The 21835-nt window shown below is 41.3% G+C and overlaps 1 protein-coding gene across 7 annotated transcripts in view; it reads left to right on the forward strand.

Moving 5' to 3' along the window:
• CPS1 (carbamoyl-phosphate synthase 1) overlaps positions 1 to 21835 on the forward strand; it is a 128788-nt gene that overhangs the window by 93932 nt on the left and 13021 nt on the right. For all 7 annotated transcript variants that reach the window (XM_027636899.1, XM_027636897.1, XM_027636894.1 and 4 more), the window contains 9 exons: positions 346 to 409; positions 3823 to 4004; positions 9164 to 9358; positions 9894 to 9961; positions 13361 to 13436; positions 16275 to 16352; positions 17276 to 17383; positions 18565 to 18654; positions 20075 to 20245. In XM_027636899.1, the coding sequence (XP_027492700.1) occupies positions 346 to 409; positions 3823 to 4004; positions 9164 to 9358; positions 9894 to 9961; positions 13361 to 13436; positions 16275 to 16352; positions 17276 to 17383; positions 18565 to 18654; positions 20075 to 20245 (1032 nt within the window). The remainder of the gene's footprint in view (positions 1 to 345; positions 410 to 3822; positions 4005 to 9163; positions 9359 to 9893; positions 9962 to 13360; positions 13437 to 16274; positions 16353 to 17275; positions 17384 to 18564; positions 18655 to 20074; positions 20246 to 21835) is intronic.

Below are 21835 nucleotides of genomic sequence, written 5' to 3' on the forward strand. Positions count from 1 at the left end.
TGTTAATATATCACCTGTACGTGCACAGGTAGGTGCTGGGAATGCACAACTCATGTTTCACTAATCTCATCCCAGCGTTCATTTTTATGTGAATGTTCACAGCTCCTTATGGCTGCTCAAACAGCCACATCAGAGGTGCTATGTCGCCTTCGGTTTGGGTGCAGCACCACTAATTCCAGGAGCATTGCACTTGATTTACACTGCAGTAAATGAGATCAGACTTGAGCCCTGAAGGATCAGACTGTTGGATATGAGCTGAGCACCAGAAACTGTTTATTCTGAAAAGCACGGAGTTAAGGTGCTGTGGAGTACATATCCTAATGCCTTTTTGGTCTCCCTTCTCAGGAACATGATGTAAAATTTGATGACTGTGGAGTGATGGTGTTGGGCTGTGGACCATATCACATAGGTAAATCTTTCTTACAACTCCTCTGTTCTCCTTGAACCCTCAAGCTGCCTTCAGATATTCTTGTGGTTCATTTGCTTCTCTTCTCATATGGTGACAAAACCCTCCAGAGTACAGTGCACAGGACATCAATTCCTAACACAAGGTTTGCCTTTTCTACTTGCTTGAGGACTTCATTTCACACCCTGGAAAAAAACAGGAATATTTTATTACTTTTCACTTAATACTTAGTTGTAATTTCCACAAAGTTTTGTGGAATTTTTTAATCTTATTTTTTTCACATGTTAAGGTCTTGAGAACCTGATAACTTGCATCAGGAGGATTTTGTTGTTCCTGCACCTGTCTTACATGTTTACTACCATCTCACGATGGTGTTGTTACACACTATGCATTTTACAGCTGCAAGTATAGGTGATTCTGAAAATATTTTGATCTTTTCAGCTGCTTTTGTATAAGCAATTCTCTGTATGCTGTTTTTTCAGCCCACTCAGATCATTATACAGCGTAAGAGTTTCTTCATGGCTCTGAGTACTGTGTAGACAGACTGCTGAATTCTGTATATGATGACTGACTTTTTCTATTAATGGATCCCTTTAAGTAGCTTGCAATTATTGACAAGAAAAAAATTGCTTGTTATTCAGAAATATTTCTGCTCTGCATCTTGCAAGAAGTGGTGATGGGTTTTGAAAGCTGAAATTGAAAACTGCATCCATTTGTTTTGCTTGGATGGAGAGGTCACATGCTGCACTCCTGTTGCTGTTTGTAGGATGTGTCTTTTTGAACTCAGTTTCCAGCATGAATGTTGAGATGAGTGAAATCAGGAGCAACACTCCACAATTATGCTTATTTTTTGTGAATGCTTCTTCCAGTCAACGTGCTGTGTGGCATGGTTATAAAAGACATGAAAAAGATGTCAGTGTTCTTTCATAATTTAATTGAATGTATGTGAATCCATTTTGCACTGACCATCTAAAACTCCTCATTGCTTAGATTAGCCATGCAGGTCGGGTCTTGGTCTTACCTGCTCTGTAGCTTTGATTAGATCAAGACCCTCTTTGAAAGAAGTTGCAATTAAATAGAGACTACTAAAGGAAACCATTACTGGTACCTCTAAAAGACTTTTTCCTAGGTGCAATAGCCAAGTTGATTTCTTTTTTTTCCCGTCTCTGGTTATCCTTTTAAGGTAAGTAAGCAGAGTGCTCTTCCTCTATGCTCTCAGAATTGTAATCAGAATTCAGTGGGATCAACTTGCTGGATCAGAAAGGGCTAAATGATTTGGATGGAAGTTAAACATGTGACACTATTTTTCTTATTTCCTTTATGAAAACTGAGTTTTAGATTAAAAATACCCCAACCTTATGAGTTTTATTTGAAAATATCCGTAAATATATTGCAGGAAAATCTTGAATATGTTGACACTTTTGCAAAATAAAAATATTTAGGGGAAAGTGTGAGACCATTTCAACTCATGCTATATTCTGTGTTTAAAAAGAAAACTGTCCAAACTGAAGTGGATTCTTTTGAAGTTTCTTGTTAGCTGATATGCCAAATAAAAACATGATGTGAATCAGTGCTATTACACACTCTTGAACTTCAGTCTTTGGCACACCTTTCCTGCACATGTGAAGCCTCTCGCTCCCAGAGAGCCCGAGCTGCAGTAAGTGAACTGAGCTCCATGAGGTGTTGCTCAGATATTCAAGAGCAATCCTTGCTCTTCACCTGCTGCCAGGAAGGGATCAACTGTCCTGAGAGGGAGTTCGTTTGTGTGAGTCAGCCCTGAAAGCGGTATAAATATATTCCATCACCTGCATGGGTCAGCAGAGTGCTCTGTAAATTTTAAGGTGTGCACTTAGATTTTAATGTGATTGAAACCTGAAAGTGAGTTCAAAACATGCCTGTTTTGATGTAGTCATTATCTTCTGAGGAGCAGTGTCTGCTTATGTTACAACAGTCATTACTAGTAATACTATTTATTTTCTATCTTCCCTTTTCCCGTGTTTGGACATGACCATTACTGGATGTGCTTGGAATACACTTAAAAGTGTTAAGATGTTTTCCCAGGTTGTATCTGAAGCAGTCAGATGGGGGCTGCAGATGACCATTGTGTTCCAAGGTTGAGGTTTCTTATGCATATAAAAGTACCTGAGTAATGGAAGTGGAATACAAAAAATGAACAAGTACCTGGTGTCCCTTCTAGGAAACATTCAGTTTCAGGTTTTATTTTCCTCTCTTTTCTGTGGGGCTTTAGCCGAGGCTTAGACATGTTTTGAGGTTCTTGTTTGATAGAAGTATGGAAACAACTTACATGCCTGTCAGTGAGTGACCTGTGCCAATCATTTATTTGTGACTAGGTGGTGGAGGCAGCAATTAAACACAGCCTGAATTTCCAATGTATGTTGTCACACAATTATATGTAAAAGTAATATCAGTGGTTAATGATCATGTAATACCTGTGAATGCAGCATGATGAGGCCAAGGTTTTCTTGTAAACTGTAAGCATAACCATTTAATGCTGTTCTTTAATATACCTTGTTAGATGTTTGAGCATAGAAATGCGTAGGGTAGCAGCTGTTCACACAAGTCTTGATTCCAGTGTTCCCTGAAGCCACAGCACTGCCCTAATCACAAGTGCTGCAGCTGTCCTAGGACTAATCACTAAGTCTTGGTGCTTGCCCAAACTCCAGGTGATTCCCTCTGAGCCTCTTACCTTTTGAGGTAGCAACAGTGCTTACTCAGGGCTCAGGACAGTAGGACATGCTTGCCCCACAGTGTTGCCAATCGTCATTGTGGCTTTAAACTAAGGTAAGAGGATCACAGAGTTGCTCTGGAAGTGTTGTTCTACCAACCTGCCTTACCTAGAGTCAGTGCACAGGAAAGTCAAACCTGCTGTGCTGTATTTTTTCTGTTGTTGGTTTAGCCATACTCTGCTCTTCTGGAAGGTAAAAACCATTTCAGTCTTCTGTTCTTTACACTACATCTGTAAAAATGCTTTGTGTTTCCTGGAGTAAACAGCACTGTCTTAAACCAACAGGAACTCAATTTGGTCAATTCTAAGCTTCTGCCCGTTTAATTTATTCTGGTTTAATTATTGGTTGGGAGGCAGCTGTATCTGGATGGGCAGCAAGAACAGCCATCAGTGTTTATGAGCGCAGGATGACAGATGTGTTGCAGGGGTCTGACACTCCCGAGCAGCTGAGCCAACTTACCTCTTGTGTTTGGAGGTTCATGTTTGTGAACGATTGATTTCCGTGGGAGGAAAATTAGCTTTCTTGCTCTGAGCTGACAGGATGCAATGCTGGCTTTTTTCCTCCTCTTCCTTTTCCTTTTCCTTTTTCACCTTGAGTGCTGAGAATGTCTCTTTATGTTTTCTTCTCTACATCCTTTCCTTCCTTGCCCACTTTTCTGTCTCCTGGCAGGCAGTAGCGTGGAGTTTGACTGGTGTGCTGTTTCCAGTATCCGCACGCTGCGTCAGCTTGGCAACAGGACTGTCGTGGTGAATTGCAACCCGGAGACAGTGAGCACAGATTTTGATGAGTGTGACAGACTGTACTTTGAGGAGCTGTCATTGGAAAGGATCTTGGACATCTACCAATATGAGGTAAAGAAAAAACAGAAGCTCTATAAAAAGCCATGAAGAACCTAAACTTTTCAAAATTCATGTCACTAGCTTGCTTTGGCCGAGCAGCTAGGGGCAAGGGGAGAGAGCTTGCTCACAAAAGCTCTTTGGTTTGGATCCCATTGTTGCATTTTACACATCATTAATGTTCCTAGCAGACTGCTCAGTAATGAATGCCAAATAAATATTAAATTATTTTGTGAGATGCCATATTGTGCAGTATTTGCAAGCAAATTTAATTTGCTGCAGTCATTCATTGCACAAATTGTTCTGTCCTTGTGGTACTGGGCTTTAGTAGTTAAGCATACCCTTGAAGCACAAGTCCTCCACCTGAAGTGATAGAACATGCTAATGTGTGCTCAGGAACTCGCAGTCTTGGCCTTGCAGTACAGTGGCAATGTTGTGGATGTGGTCCAGCATACAGGCAGGCAGATCAGGAAGGGGCATTGGAATTGCCATCAAGCCAAAACAAGCTGATCCAAATATTGTACTACTCTCTTAAGAGTTTTCAAGTGTTCAGAAGTGCTAATCTAAGAGATGGAGAAGAGTCCCAGACAAATTTTGTAATGAGAGTATATATAATATAAACAGTTGGCCCCAATATGTAAAATGTTGGTTTCTAATCAGAACTCAAGTCTCAGTCTCAAGGCTCTGTTCTTCATCCATTTGCAAAATACTGACTAGGACCATTTTTAGATGGCTTGCTCATACTTTTCTATTTGTACATGTTGTTTTACTTCTTCTTTAAATTTTTGTAAAAGCAGATTACTACTGGAAAACATAGATTTAGGACAGGCTCTCTGGACTCATAGCCTGATTTTTGAATGCTTTAGGATTATGCATGAGGCTCAGCTCTAAGAGCATTGAACTCTTATTTACTGAACAGAACTGAACTTCTGAGCTTGGGGCGTGGAGCAAACTGGTGTGACAGTTTGTCAAACAAGTTACAGTGATGAAACACAGCATCTAATTACTGCAGGATCAAAGAGGAGGTAGATATAGGTGATGAGGCAGCAACTGCTCATTTCTACACAGAGTGCTAGTAATTAGCAGGTTGGGTGAGAAAAATGTGTGGAAAGAATAACGCATATATATTGAAATTGCATTATCCTGCTTGTCATGGCAAGGCTTGGCAAGTTTGATGGGAGGTGATGCAGATCTCAAGGTCTAATAGCAATATTCTGTGGTACCCAGACCTGAAGGGGTAAGACACTGTTGGCAGTTTCCCCAGCTCAGCAAGCCATGCTCATAAACTGGACTCTGTTCTGGGTATGTTTTCAGCCTGTCTTGCTTGTGAAAACCAAAAAGTGATTGTGAGAGGAGAGAGGGTAGGGAGGAGGCAGCAGGAACTGAGGTGGTAGGGATAAAAAGGGGGATAAGAGAGATGGTAAGAGTTTGCAGAGGTTTCTGCTACTGCTACTGCTTGGGTATGAAAACAACCTATTTGATGTTTGCTCTGAGGGTGTTAAAGTCATCAGATCTGAGCCTAAACATCCAAAATCAGGTTGTGCTGTTTAAAAATTCCCAAGATGAATAGTAAATACTCAGCTGTTTAGAACACTTTTCTTCAGTAGCAACAAAAAGAAATGGTGTCATTATACCTAATTTACAAGTAGGGAAACTGAGTATCTGAGGAACAGAGCAGCCTGCACAGAGTCATGCAAAAGGACGTGGGTAGACCTGGGGAGAGCCCAGACCTCCAGCACAATGCAGTGTAAGATGTATTATTTGTTATATGTAATTTCTTCTTAAAAAAGTGAGTGAGTCCAATGCTAATATCCTGTTAACAAAATGCTTCCTCGAGCAAATGCAGTTGGAAGTCAGTCTCTAAGGAAATGATCAAGTTAAAATTAATCTGATTCTGAGATCCTTCACCAATCCTGCAAGACAGCCATCTCTCCCCGCTTCATATACAAAGCATGAATAGTGCCATGATGTCAGGCTGTTCTTTTAACCTCTGATTGGCCTCCTGTGATGTTCCAATAGGCAATGAACTGTGGCAAATACTTTGAAAAGTCCTGGATTGTTGGCAAACTGTAGGTAAAACCATCAGCACACAATGGACACATCCCTGTGCCCTCAGTAGAGATGATTCATCAGCTCCCTAAGTGTAGTTAGGATTAGCAGCAAAGTTTGGGCAACTGTTAAGCTCAAACAAATAGGTGCACTGACTTGTCCCAGTTTTAGTGATTAGACAAATGAGGCTGCATTGAGAAGCAAGGTTACCAGCAAGAATGAGGCAGCTGGAACCTGCCTACCAAGAGATGCTCACAGCTTCACACAGCCTTATCCCAGGGATGTACTCAGCTGTCCCTCCTTTGTGTCTTCTTTTACCTCCAGTTGACATTCACAGCTGCTCTGACTCACCAGAGACTGAGCTGTGTATTGGAGCAGAGTTTAATTTACTCTGAATGTGCAAAGTTAGGTGGTAGTCTGTGAGGACAATAATTTAAAAAAAAATAAAATCCCTTCCTTCAGATTTATTGGCTTTTTGTTTCTGGAGATGTTCCCTCTTTGTTTTAATATCTATCTGCTTGAGGGCCTCTACTGATTCTTTTTCAGTTTCTAAAATAATCCTGAAACAATTCATAAAACTAAAGGAGGCTCTTAGGTATAATTTTAATGGTCTAATTTGTTTTCAAACTCAGGGAAAAAGAAAACCCAACTCTATTACTAATGGCATAAAACCAACGTAGTAATAAAAAGAGTGTTTTTTGTTATAAAGGGAGGAATAATTCCCTCTAGGCTTCTTTCACTAGATTATGTATTGCATATATTTTAAAGATATCTAATGGCAAGGATGTTATTCAATTTCTTTATAATTAAAATATGGCTGATGATAGAGTGATATGCAGTGGCATCTCTTTCTCTCTGCCCACATTCTTAGTGGAGCAGTCCTGTTCCCTGGCAGGACTGTGCCTGCTCTTTGGGCAGGAACATCCTTTGGGAAAAAGCAGCAGAATTTTAAAGGAAGAAGTGAGCAGCAGCTAGGTTCAATTTATGGTTCTTTTTGAGTAAAAATGAGTATATGATTCTTTGGTATCTGCTTGAATAAGCCATCTCCTCTGTCTCCTTAGGGCTTGAGTCCCTAGTGCCATCCTAACTTTGATGTGGGCAGTCTTTGAATTTTAGAGGCTCAGTAACTAGAATTGTTTTAAAGGAAGAAATAAACAGCAGCTGAGGAGAAGCTGTTAGCTGGGACATTCACATTTCAGACATGTTGAGGATAGGTTAAGGTGTTGGTTACCTTGGCAGCAAAGGTAGGCCAACTTGTTATCCAACAGGAACCCTTCCAAGCTGCAAGAAGGAGTTTGCTTATTCACTATCTGGTTCTCGTCCATGTGGGATGGTAAGGGGCCCAGGGACTAGAGAGAATTAGTCTGATTTGGATGGGTCTGGAAGCATTAAGGAACAGATTTCTCTTACAAGTTCGAGATGGTGATCTCCAGTGTCGTGAGACAACCCTGTGTGGGCACAAAACAGCCTCTGTCCTTGCTCCACCCTCCACTAATGAGGCATTTTTCACTGCCTGTCCTGAGCTCTCTCAGATGGTTGCTATTGGCCAGCAGCAGCATATCATCCCAGTAGTGACTGCCTGGGGAAAAGGAAAAAAAAAAATCACATCCAGCACTGTGTATTAGCCTGCTAAGCAAATAATACTCTTGTAGACTTTGTGATAATAAGTGCTGTTTAAATGCCAGACTTTTTTTAGTGGATTTTTATTATTTTAGGAAATTAACCATATCAAAGTTGAGTGGGGGTTGTACTCGCATTTATCATCTATTTTTTTCGCAGTCACTTGTAGTCCATCCTGCTCTCGGCTTATAGATTTGCCACTCCAAATCCCTTTAAATCCCTGATGAAGGAGTTCCTCTTGCAGGAAGGCCAGTGGGGCTGACCTCCTTCAGGAAAAACACACTTATTAATTAAAAGAACATTGTTCCTCTATCTTTGAGAGCCAAACCGTGGATCACTTAATTTATGTTTTCCATTTGTTAGAAATGGGTAAAACTGTAAAACACATCTGGTTCAAAAGAGCCTTCACTGCAGCTGTACTGTGGGCCAGATCCTCCTTTGAGCAAAGTTTCACCAGCTTTAATTTGGAAGTAGAGTGCCCATTATTTAATTACCCTCAATTATTACACAGTCTAAAGACGATTCATGTCCTCATAGTTGTTGCGGGTACTCTAAGGCCTTTTTTTGCTGTTGAAAATTTTCACATCTGACTAGATTGTACTTGAAAGCATTAGGAGTTCTATGTAAAAAAAGAAGTCTGTATTTGCACCTGAAGAAGGATATGTGTTTGCAAGGAAGATCACTTGTGTCATTATTTACTCTTTATTATTTCCCCAATTAAAATGTGATGACTGCCTGGTGACAGACATGACATGCTCCAATGTGTCTGGAGGATGCTGTGCCACTTGCCCTGCCTCAGCTGCCTCTGGAATTAAAGTGCTTACAAATAATCTGTGTGGAAATGAGCACATATGACAGTTTGCTGAAATACTTGTTACTGTCAAGGGCACTACAAGAAATGAGGAGCTAGTCGGGAATAAGGAGCATGGATTAAAATAAAGGGCTAAGTGTGTCCAGACTAATCCACCATCACGTGGTGTCTGAGGTGTTGGGCTCTGTTGAACTAGACTCTGCTTAACTTTGTTACACTCCTCAAAGACTGGCTTCTGGGGCTAGGAAAGGCAGTTTGCTAAGTAAATAGCAGTGCTGGCAGAAAAAAACCCCATAAATTCCACTTGTGTGCCATTGCCTCTGTTCTGGAGGTTACTGTCTTGCAACTGTAAATCTCTCCTTATAGTTTAAAGCCATTCCCCCTTGTCCTATCACTATCTGTCTGTGTAAAAAGTCATTCTCCCTTTTTCTTATAAACTCCCTTTAAGTACTGGTGGTCGCAATAAGGTCTCCCTGGATCTTCTCTTCTCCAGACTGAACAACCTCAGCTCTCCCAGCCTGTCTTTGTAGGAGAGGTGCTCCAGCCCTCTGGTCATCCCTGTTGGTCCCATGCTCTGTCTTTGTTCACAGCAACCTGAAAACAAACATAATCTGAATATTGAATTCCTGTCTGTAACAGCTCTTACTACTGAGTTAACCTGGACATGACCGTGCTCCTTTCTGTCTGCTGACAGGGATGCAGTGGCTGCATTATTTCAGTAGGAGGGCAGATTCCCAATAACTTGGCAGTGCCACTTCACCAGAGTGGAGTGAAGATCCTTGGCACAAATCCTCTGCAGATTGACCAGGCAGAAGATCGCTCCATATTCTCAGCTATTCTGGATGAGCTGCATGTGGCCCAGGCTCCCTGGAAGGCTGTGAACACACTGGTAAGTTGGTATGTGCCTCTGGGAAATAATGTACAAGCTGGGGGTTGTGCATCTGCTCACTGGAACTGACTCACTGATACATTTCAAGATTCTGAAGATCTTTAACAATTTTTTACTGCTAGTGTTGAAGACCTTTTTGGTCCCTGTGAAGTGATGCTATAGCAGTGCTGGGAGTGGGCGAATATTGGAGAGGAAGTGTCTTTAAATCACCTTTACACAACCTGGGGTATATATCCAGCAGAAGTTAGCACTGCTGTCAGGCTAGTCTAATCTGGCCTGCTGGCCTTGAGAACTGCTCTAGCAGGTGGAGTTTGCAGAGGAATAGAGGTGTCTTGGCACTGCTTTTTTTTTCCTGGTGAAGCTCTATGGACAGGGAAGATCTGAAGGTGCCAATTTGGGAACCAGGCTGCAGTCCCTGACTTCTTCCCCCACCATCTTACTGGCTAGTAAAGTGCAAATGCAGGCAGTGTTGAAATTTTGGTATGACTTTAAAATATTTTCTTGTTCATAGCGTGTTTTTCCTCCCTTTCTTTAGAGAGACGCAGTTGAATTTGCAAGCTCAGTGAGTTACCCATGTTTACTGAGGCCCTCCTATGTTCTGAGGTAAGGCTCAGCCATCAGAGCTCAGCAAGGGAGGGTATGAACTCCAAAGGCCTCTTTGAGACAAGGGAGGGTAATTTCAGGGATGTGTGGAAAGCTCTATGCTAGGTGTACGTGGCATAAGGCTGCCCATGGGACAACTGATCAAATCAATAAGGGAAGCCAATGGATCCCTTAAGTCCATCAGGCATTGATCAAAGGTAGAACACATTCATAAGAATGTCTGTTTAGCTATATTACCTTTTTCATATCTTAAGGCCAAACTCACAAACTATCTGGCATAATCTTTAAGGTTCCTGAGACTGTTACCTGTGCAATTAAATCCGAAGATTGTTTGCCACCAGGAAAACCAGAAGGGAGTATGCTGAGGCCATTTATTGGGGTTGGCATCTGTTTTCAGAAAATGGCAGTGCATCTTTTGAATTCAGCTTCTTATTTGCCAAGCTTCTCCGCTTACAGGCATGTTTTATGTCCCTACACGGTGGCAGCTGCTTCTCATTGTAAGTTAAACGTATGCGGGTATTCTTCTCAAGAATACCAAGGCAGTGGAAAGATTTAAAAAAAGGTTTATTTGAGATGCAAGGACCACTTTTTTTGTGATGCCGCACGCATCGGGCCTTCGGGGGCAAAAGGCCAGCTCCTGCCCCCTCGGGGCCCTTTTTGTCCTCTCTGTTTCTCCACTGCCTTCCCAAGGCCTTGATGTATGTCTGTTAGGGCTCTCTCTCTCTTCTCATGTGCCAGAGAGCAAGGCTGACAACTCTTGCTATGCAGGGGGGGAGGAAAGCATTGAAACTGCCTTTGAAAGTTACCATTTAGGCAGAAAGCCTTCTGAGCAGAAACCGAGTTCTAACACTCTGTTACAAATTCTTCCGGAAATGTATCTGTTCCTAGTCATTAAATAGACATTGTGTGGAGCCCCACATTTCCAACAGTTAGACTTTCTGAGGGAGTTACACTGGGGTGTGCACACAGCAAACTCACACATTCTGAATGATCTTCGAGGAGTTTCTTCATAGCTGGGTGACTGAGCACAGAGAGGCAGTTTGCTGGGCACAATTTGCAAGTGAAAATAAATTAAAGACTGGGTCCTTTTCCATATGAAAAAGACACATACATATCAAAATGAAGAGGCACAATATCAATTTTTGGGGGGAGGAGGGGCGAACACACTTTTTATTTAAAAAGAAGGAAAGGAGAAGGATTTCTTATATCTTCAAACCTCAAGGAAATATCCTTCAGAAGAGACTCCTGAATGTGACTTTTCTATCTGGTTTCTAAAGCTTGCAGTGGGGTTGCAAGCAAAGTTAGAAAACAGACCTCAGGTCAGGAGTATAAGTTAATGTACTGGTTTAAAAGTTAACCAGCAGGGGAAATGAACTCAACTCAAAAGAGAGATTATAAGTCAGAATAACAATTTAATAAAATAATACAGTAAGTACGATTATACAGACAAGCAATTGGTTTTAACCCACAAAGCCCAAATGTGTAACCCAGTACCCTGGGGCATAAACAAAGTGGTGTTCCTTGGGCCCCCCCGAGTCCAAGGTAAAGGGAGAGGGGAAAAACCTGCTGGTGGGAGAGCTGTTGCAGTCTGGTCAAAAGTGGCGACTGCAGCCCAGCCGAGGGTGATGGTCTCAGTCCGGCTGAGAGCGGTGAGCTGCAGTCTGGTTGAGAGTGGTGAGCTGCAGTCTGGTTGAGAGCGGTGAGCTGCAGTCCTCCTCTGGATCCCATGAGTGGTGGAAGGGTTCCGAAACTCCAGGTTTATATATTCTCCAACTCAGGCAGGAATGCTCAGTCCTTCCCTCAGAGCGGGGAATTCCATAAAAGGATGCTCAGTCCTTCCCTCAGAGTGGGGAATTTCATAAAAGGGTATGAGGATGCTCAGTCCTTCCACAAAAGGGCATGAGGACAGGAACATCCCCCCGCCTCGCAGGCCTCTGCTGACAATGGTTTCTGGGAAATGGCATGGAAGGCTATAGAATACACAATTTTGGGCTACACTCATCCAGTGATGAATCAGTCCCAACTGTTCTAACTAGGACAGTTAAAAACTGCTCCTGATGTAATTCTCCAGATTTTTAGGGAACACTTATTTTAGCTATTGTTTCCATTTGTATTAAATCCATTATAGGCCCTTTCCATGTTAAATATTTGCTAAAGGGTGTTTATGCAGGTTAGGGGGACTTCAGGGAGAAAGATAAAACTAGTGGATGTAAAACTTGAGGAACCGGACAGTGAAAAGCCCTCACACAGCACTCTGTCCATCCTCTATTTGCAGAGCAGCAACAGGACCACAGCTAAACTTCTTCATCCTTTGAGCATCTATGACCTTTAATATTTACGAGTTTCCTTGGAAAACAAAATGCATTTCTCCACCAGTTATGTACTGTGTGCACTAGCTCACATCCTCAGTGGTGCTACTGACACATGTCATAGATTTAATTGAACTCTCTTGATTTACATCAGCTGAAGAGGTAGTCCAGTAATGTAATCACCAAGGTACTTGTTTCTATTTATCTTAGGCTAAAGTGACTGATTTTGTGGGATAGATCCTTCTTCCACTTTTCCTCACAGCCTCTGTGTGGTGCCCATCAAAGCAGAGGGGAAGCTGTGCACCAGTGGTAGAAATGGCCAATGTAACATCTTTTTTGTAAGATTATTGTCCTTAGAAGGCACCTGAATCACTGTCTCTGGACCCATGTTCTCCCAGATTCCCCTCTCAGATACTACTGACAGCTACATCTCAAATGTAGCTTCCAGATTACAGTGTCTGCATCTACTGTGCCTCTCCCTTAAGGAATAAGACCTTAGGGAAAGAACAGACTGAAATGGCCAGAAAAGAACAGCCTGTTTTCATCTGGATTTACATTGTCACAACCATCACCAGTGACCTGTGCATTCCTCACTTCATCTGTCACTGGGGAGAAACTGGGCTAAAATGAGAAAAGTTTCTTTTTTAGCTGAGCTCACAGCTAAGCTGCCCCATGGGGAAAGTCTGGGCCTTAATGGAGCTGTCTGGCTGATGAGTCACCTCCATCAGCTCAGGGGAAGGTTCAAAGGCTTGACTCAGGAAGGGGATTTGTCAGCAGTGCTAAGGCTACACAACCACAGTTCTTCACTTGATTCTCTATTATGGTTCTGGAGGTCTCCTGTCTTCTCTAGGAAGTATAATGAACAGTGATTAGGTACCATCTCTGCCTCTCTTTCAATCAAGATGGGGTAAGTGGCTTGAGTCAGGAGCTTCCTTGGCTAGTCTCTGATTGGCAATCCTGTGCTGTGGCACCTAATGCTGATCACAATGGAAGCTGACCTGATTTCTTTCCTGTCTGACAGTGGGTCCTCAATGTGGCACCTAATGCTGATCACAATGGAAGCTGACCTGATTTCTTTCCTGTCTGACAGTGGGTCCTCAATGAATGTGATATTCACTGAAGAGGAAATGAAGAATTTGTTAGCAGAAGCCACCAGAGTCTCTCAGGTACCAGTCTTCATACTGCCACTGCTTTTTCTTTTTGTGTTTACTCTATTTGTTTCTTCTGTACTGTGTTTTCCATCTCTTTGTTTCTTTATAGCGTCTTCCTCACTCTTTCCCTTCTTTGTTTGTGGAGGAGTCACTGAAATTGTAGTTTGACTCCTCAGTTTGTTCCCTAACAGGCTCCCTAGCATGGGATCCTGGGCAGGCATCCTTACTGACACCCCTGGGATGCCTGCATGGATCTAGGATGGCACTTGGCTGTTATACCCAGGCATCCATTTCTGACAAGTTAATTATGTAAATAGATATAGGCTGGGACCTTCCTGCCCCAGCCAAGCTTGAGTTTTGCCAACTACCATAGAACTGGTAGCATTTTTCTGAGTTGTTTTGTCTGTCTTCTTTGAACAACTTAAAATTTCATCTTGGCATCTCTTCTGAGGTTCTTTTCTTCTTCTTTTTTTTTCTTTCTTGTTTTGAATGTTCACTTTTCAGAACAGTCCTATGGTATCATAAACACTACTGTCACAGGAATCTTGGAGTTAAAAATAAGTCAGAGAGGAACTCTGAAAACACAATGGCTATGGAAGCCAGATATATTACTGCTTATTAATCAGGTGATTAAAGCTTGAACAAGAACAAAACCATGCAGTTTATAAGTATATGAGGCGCATGATGGAAGTTTAGCTTTTCAGCAAGAAATGGTGGAATGAAAGGGAGATGCCTTGCAAAATAATAATATCCTGAAAGGTAGATTAGTGTGGAAGCAAGGAGACCACTTACTATAGTCTTTGAACAAGTTTTAGAGGGAAAGTACCACTGTTACTTTCATAAGAAGGAATTATTTAACTAATTCTCAGAAGACTACAGGGTCAGCCTGTGCTAGTGTGTCAGGTTCTTAGCAGTGCTCAGCCTCCCAAAATGACTAACTTCTCTCTGTACTTAATCTGAACTACTCTGTGTTTACACTTACAGAAACAGCCCAGACAACGACCTTAAGCCCCATTCAGTGGGACAGATCACTTTGTCGTGCTACTGGGTGGCTTTATGATGGCAGTGGATGCCCTATAGGAGCCTGAAGCCCAGGAAAGTGCCCCCTGGTCACCTTAAGTTGTCACAGCTTGAATGACTTGAATTGGGCAATGCTGTCCTTCATTGCTGAGAGGTCTCATCCCTAGTGCAGGAGGCTTTGGTGGGAGTTGCACTTGCAGACTTGGCAATATGTCACATATTCTTAGGGGAAAGAGAAGGTGTTCCCATGGAATCCTTAGGACGTCCAGTTCTGCTTCACAAGTAGGGCACTGCCACATGCTGCAAACATGACCAGTTGCACCACATGAATTTTTGGGTGCTCTGATTCTGATTTTCGTCTGGTTCTGATCTGTAAAACTAGATTTACATGCTTATTTTTTGCTAGTGTAGTCAGACTGCCAAAGAAAGACTTCTTCCTTCATCCAGTACAGTATATTAACAGAAGTTATGGTATAGCTGAAGTTAAGGTAGCAAAAAGCAAACCAAAATAAAAATAATGTGTTCTGGTTCTAAATTAGGGAGGGTTTTTCATCCTTGTTGAGTCTTTGTGGTCAGTGAATTGTCCCACAGAAGCTACCAATATTAGTTGTGATCATGTTTGTGGGACACAGGCTTCATTTTTCTGGTTACAAAGCCTTAGCTAATTCTGCTCCATCCAGCAGAGCATCTCCAGGTAAAGGCCCTGACTGGTGTTCTGTTGTTTTAACTACTTTGCTGTTCCGGTGTTGTGCCATTATGGCATTTATGTTGTCAATAATGTACCAAACTTCTTGTGTGAGTTGAGACAGATTGAAGTAAACAAGGTTGTGTGCACATATAAAATCTTGCGGTGAAAAACTGCAGCAAGACAGAAAGTTACAGGACACAAGCCACTAAATTTATGAAACAGTGTCCTTGCCTGTGAATTTACCCTTGCACTGATAAATGGAAGGAATTGTGTCTTGCAACTTTTGGAGTTACTTGTGTCTTGTAACTTTTGGAGTTGCTTGATATTTTTTCAAGAGGAGCCTTTTGAGCATGCACAGACTGTCATATACTTCGTTTTATTCTCTAATAAATAACAGGTAGTTAATAGTGGATGGGACAGGTAAAATGCTGAGACACAATGCTGGCCAGGAAGACTGAAGATTAGATTTTTTTGAAGCAAGTGTCTGGGAGAAGAAAGTATTAAAGGGAATGGGAAGTGTGTGGTAGCATACCAGACCCAGGTAGGGGGAAGAAGAAGGAAAAAAATCTGTACCAGTTATTGAGAGACAAGGACAGGTTGTTCCTGGCCAGCTATAATTAGTGGCAGCCTCTCCCTGGGAGACTTAGGAAACCAGGCAGGGAAATTAGAAAGGAATGGATCAGTTGCCTAAAATACATGACTAAAGTAGCAAACAGCCACTCTACAAAGTCATTAAATATGCCAAGGATTAGTTACTTGAAGCAGTATGTTCAGTGAGGTGTCTGGGAGGCTTAAAGGGAGGAAGAATTGAAGATCTTGGAGGTAAGGATCATCCTTGAGAGACAGGATCAGAGGTCACTGGATCCATGCACATCTCACTATGTTATTTTTGCCATGATCTCACATAAAAGCCCATTGTGGTTTTGCCCCAGATTTCATGGTGTCATTATGGAGAACTCAAACTTTTGCATCAGTGGTTTTGGGGAAATCATGCCACGTTTTTGCCCATTATGTTCTTTCAAAATTAACTTATCTGTGGAAATAAGGATATTGATAGATTGGTCTTTTGGGATTCTTCTTCAAAAGATGGTCTCCAGATAGTCTCAAATAAAAACTTTCTTATTTTTAACTTGTCTTGATGACAGGATCACCCTGTGGTGCTCACTAAATTTATTGAAAATGCCCGTGAGGTGGAAATGGATGCTGTAGCTAAGGCAGGAAGAGTAAGTACTTTGCTTTTCTTTAATAGTAAACTTGTTTTTCTGGATTGGATATTTGCAAAAATGTGTGGTTTGAATGATTTACTATACAGCCATGGATTTGTACTGAGAAGGGTAGAGAAACAAGAAGAATTCATTTTAGGTTCAAAACCATTACGTTTGAACAGTTATTTTTTTAAGCATACAATTTTTACTGTATTTGCAAATCACTGACTTCAGGAATTACTTTCATCAGACCTGTATCAGCATGTGTTATGCAATTGCAACAGTTATTTTATTATTACAACGTCCCCTTGCATTTAATTATTCAGCAAAGACAGTTCTCACAAAAAAACCAGAAACTTATCAATTAACAGAAATATTCTGTTTTCAATCCTAATTTCTAACCAGCAGACACAGGCACTTTTTTGATATCGAGGTAGTGTGCCTTGATGGAGTTCATTCAATTTAAGTCCTTAGGCCTGAATTTCTTCCACTTGCTTTTCTCTGTGATAAAAACACCATCAGAGTGGGTAAAAAATAATATATCAATGATGTTAGTCCATTCTTGCTTCTGGTGGGGAATGACAGCTGTTTTGTGCTCTGGCCAGCAGAACTTAGAGGGCTGGTTTAAAGCTTAATTAGCTTTTACCTTCTGAGTCCGCATGTGTTAGAGAGAGGAAGCCTTAGTATCTCCAGGCTGTGGTGGGTTTTATCATGTTCATGGTTTGTTTAACCATGGTATGAAAGACACTGACACAATCTCCTTGTTCATATGCTTTGTGTCTGGCTTCAGGCATATTCTCCTCAAAATCTTGGAAAATTCACTTTCCCACCCATCTGTATCCTCTTTTGGATACAACTGTTCAGGAGGCTATGCTGAGGATGAAGGAACAGTTCATGAGAGAGGGGGAGATGACCAACTGCTCTCTTTTTGCTGTATGCAGGTTATTTCCCATGCTATTTCGGAGCATGTGGAGGATGCAGGTGTTCACTCTGGAGATGCCACCCTCATGTTACCCACACAGACCATTAGTCAGGGAGCCTTGGAAAAGGTAGGTGTTGCACTAGCACTGAAAAGAGAAAAGGAAATGAGAGTTTGAATCTGCTTTCCTTCCATCAACAATGGAGAAATCAAATCATCCATGTTTTTTTTTTTGAAGGCCAGTGTGATATATGCAAGTGGAGGATGTCACAGTGCCCCTGTGACTGGCTGTGTGCATAGCATCTTTTGAACTGTATCTCATTGATTTAAGCAGTAGGTGTGCATACTCTTAGACCCATTGGATTGTTTTGTTTCCTTGATTTAGAACCAGTTTCCATAGCAGTAGAGGATTGTCTAATTCATACATATGCCATGGCTCACTTTCCACTTCCTTTTTTCCCCACAATCCTTAAATGATTATGTCAACTGTAAGAATTTATAGCTACCTGCCTTTCCAAACATAATATCAGGATGAATGAACCTCACCTAATCTTGACTTTTTTCCCTTTCAAGAATAAACCTGGTAATACAAAGTTAATTGTCAAAATGCAATTTTAAAATAAAATATGCTATTGCCTGTGATGTCATCCTGCTAAGGGTTTGCTTGGAAGCCAGCAAAGTCTGTCATGCACTGATCTGTGCTCCAGCTCTGTTTCCAAGAATGTCCAAGGCCTTGCTTCTGAAAATAGTTGTCTCCTGAAGCAAAGTTATTCAACACTTGTACTGAAAAACCTAGTAAATAAGACTTTCCTCCCAGTGTGTTCCAGAGTGTATCTTCTCAGACACCTCCCACTGATCTATGATGGGACAGGCATGTTGGTGAAAGACTTTTAGGACACTTACAAATTTGAGTAGTTATTCTCAGATGCCAAAACATTATTAATTGTTTCACCAAGAAAGGTATAAAGGCTCCAGTGTGCAGTGTACGAATTGCTACAGGGCAAAGCTTTGATTCTCTCTCCTCCTCCTCGCTGCCTTTTCACACACACACACACACACACACAAAACTGATTTTTACCTCTGCCCTCAAAAGGCACTTCAGGCTCTAGGGAACATTAAACATGTTTGCTTCTGAAAGATAATGCTGTTGGCAAAATGAGTGTTTAGAGAAAAAAAATAGGGCAGAGAGCAATGACATTTAAAGGAATCCATATGTGAGGTGATTTATTGCCATGATGCCATCTATTTTGTGGGACTTAATTATTTATTTTATATACACACACTTATACTTTATTTATTCGTGTTTAATAGGTAAAATCTGCTACAAAAAAAATTGCAAATGCCTTTGCCATCTCTGGTCCGTTCAACATCCAGTTCTTGGTGCGAGGTAACGATGTGCTGGTAAGAGCTCTTGTGACTCTTATGGCAGGAATTCAGGCTCCCCTTAGGTGCATGATTCCTGCATCCCTGCTGTGGAACTCTGTGGCAGTAGTAGCTGTGACAACTAACCTGCCTTGTCTTATCATGTGGGCTCACCTGTGCCACCCCTGATCTCACAGCTCTCCCTATCTGTGTGGGAGAGAGCATTCTCCTCTGCCTTTTCATTCAGGGTTAACTGAGTCTTGTTGCCTGTCTGTCAGCACTAGCTTTGTTTTGCTGTGGGCTGTGGTCCTTCCCAAAATTATCAGTTTGGAATAGGATGGACAGCACTGAAACCTGTGCCTCATCCTATAAACTGAATATCATGGCTTTTAGATCTCTGATATCCTCTCTCATCTTTACCTATTTGGGTGTTAAATTAAGCCTTCCAAAGGGATTGGAAAGAAAGCAAGACAATGTAAGTGTTTAAACCTTTAATATAAGCCATTAAGATGGTTATCTGAATAGTCCTAGTAGCTAGTAGTAACAGAAGTACAGTGGATGTTTCGCTCTTTTTGGGTAACAGATGGCTTTCTGTTGCTAATGAAAGGAGGTCAGAGGAATGAGAGCAGAGTATGACTGAGGGAATAGTGACTGAGGAGAAAACTTGATGTAGACCAGAAGAGATGCATTATTGGTAAAAGATCTGTTTTGGGCTGTTAGTTGAGTGAAAAGTATTTACTGTTGTTCACCTTTTTTGTGTTTCACACATGGTTATTCAGAAACTCCAGAGAGGGACAGACTGGAGTTTTCCATTCCTTGCTTTCCCTCAGCTGTGCTTGTCTTTTCTCTGCATAGCCCCCCCTTTTCCATTCTACCTTAACTTACCTATTCCTGCCCCCCTTCACTCCCCCTCATCCTCACTTAACATCGACGACTCTCCTGCTGATGAACTCCAAGGTGGCTTCTCAGGAGGATGCAGAACTTCTTTGTTGCTTTCTTGGGTCACTGAATTACTTCCACATGTGGATGAGGGAAGTCAGTAAGGATAGTCCAGCCTTTCAGATTTTTTCACTACCATGAAAAAAGAACAGGTTGGGCTTCTAGAGGTTGTACCTAATGCCTGTGCATAAGTTTCCATGCCTCTTGCACATTAACTTAGGGTACAGTACAGCACAGCACATTTTCTGAGTGAACTCTAGCTTGCCCTCAGCTCTAATATTCAAACAGTAGAGAGGATCCTCAGTTGAAGAACATCCGGCTATTTGTACCTCAGGCTGGCCACTCCCCATCCCTCATCGCTGTTTTAATAGTGAACACAATTTCTGTGTCTCTTATTTGACGATCCGAAGATCATCTCTGCGAAGAGGACTAAGGACTGATTTCCAGAAATATGAATCGCTCTGTTTCTTCACTGCAGTCTGTGCCTGACCCTGCTGTTTCTCTTTTTCAATCCCATCAGGTGATAGAGTGCAACTTGCGGGCTTCACGTTCCTTCCCCTTTGTATCGAAGACTCTGGGCGTGGACTTCATTGACGTGGCCACTAAAGTGATGATTGGAAAAGGGGTTAATGAGTCATCCCTCCCCACACTGGAACATCCTATTATTCCATCCAAATATGTTGGGATTAAGGTATGCTTTCCAAAAGAACACCAAAAAAAACCCCACGACAGATCCAGCATGTAGCACATTATTAGACAATTAGTACTTCAATGCCCAGAGAGAACAACTGAGTCATTGGCCAAAGGTCAAAGTGACCTTTTGTAGTTTCTGTCAGGATAATTGGAAAATTATATTTGTGTATTTGGAAATTTTAGAGAAAAATCAAAGAAAAATTGTCCAGTGATTATTACCAAAATCAATCGTCCTTTATTTTTTAATTCTGAGCTACTCTGAATCATTTTTATGAACTGCATAATAAGTTTCCTCTTGCAGAATTGAACACTGAAGTTCAGCCTGTTTCGTAATACATATGTGTGGACTTGTACAACCTTGTGTTGTGAGTGCCCCCAGATTTCATCATCAGGACTGGGGACATGTAGTCCCCTCTTTATACACTACCAGTTAAAATACATGTGAAAGTCTTGGATCCTTTTATTTCAGTAAGGCCAAGGTTTTACTCTTCGTAATTACTAAGCTTATTTAGCACACAAGATACTAAAGTTTACTGATGGTATTTTTGAATGCTTAGTAGAAGAAAAAAAATTAATTGAAGTTCCTAATCATAAAAATCTAGAAGAGTATTGCAGAAAATCCAAGGGATAATGAGAATTGTTTATACTGAAACTTTCAAGCTTTAATAGATTCCATATCAAGTGAAAACCAAGGAAGCAGAAAACACCTAACATCTTCCTACTAATAAAATGTTCAGACTTTTTAACATGCAAGCCAAATCTGTAGCCCAAGCCAGGCCAGGTTATTGGCAACTAGCCTAGAAGTGGCTTTACATTTTATTGTGATGCCACAGATAGGCACAATCTGAAATTTGAACTCGAGATTTATTTTTTTTTTTTGCTTTTGTGAATCTTATTTATTTTTATAAATTTCTATTATTTAGACCTAGGTCTTCTACATTGTTGTTAGCTAAACTGTCAGGAGTTTTTTCTCTCCTGGGAATGCTGACTACAGAGCGGAAAAACCAACTGTATTCTTCAAAACTTCACACAAAGCCTTTTATACTCTTTGTGTTCTGTGTGAATCTGTCAAATATAAAAACTTGCTAATGCCTTTGGAAGTGCTAAACTTTGAAAAATATTCCAGTTTAACCTCTTTGTTATTATTCATGCGTCATGTTTTCTATTCTCTCACAATTTACTGCTAGGAATATTTGCATAGACACAGGATCCTGTTTCTCCAGCAGGTCTTAAATGCTCTGAAAAGAGAATATGAAATTCTCTTCCTCTTTCACAACATAGCTGCTCCTTTGTGTATTTGAGTCCCACTGTTTCAGCTTTAGTGGCTGCAAGACTGTCTTAACATGTTTCCTTGTAGACTGATGCAAGTATCATGGCCTGACCAAGATTAAATGCTGGATAGAGCATCACTGACTAAGTTTTAAATAGGATTTAGAACCAGAGTTTGCTCCTGCTGATGCATTTTTATGTTCATGGCAGACAAAAGTTAGGGAGCTAGCAGAGAAGTCTTTGCTGTTTGTTACCATTCAAGACAATATGCGCATTAAAATAATCCACCTTGGCTGCCATATCCCAGTTTGGGACTCTG

Source organism: Corapipo altera, unplaced genomic scaffold, assembly GCF_003945725.1.
Source record: "Corapipo altera isolate COAL_440 unplaced genomic scaffold, ASM394572v1 45, whole genome shotgun sequence".
In the NCBI taxonomy this organism is placed as follows: Eukaryota; Metazoa; Chordata; class Aves; order Passeriformes; family Pipridae; genus Corapipo; species Corapipo altera.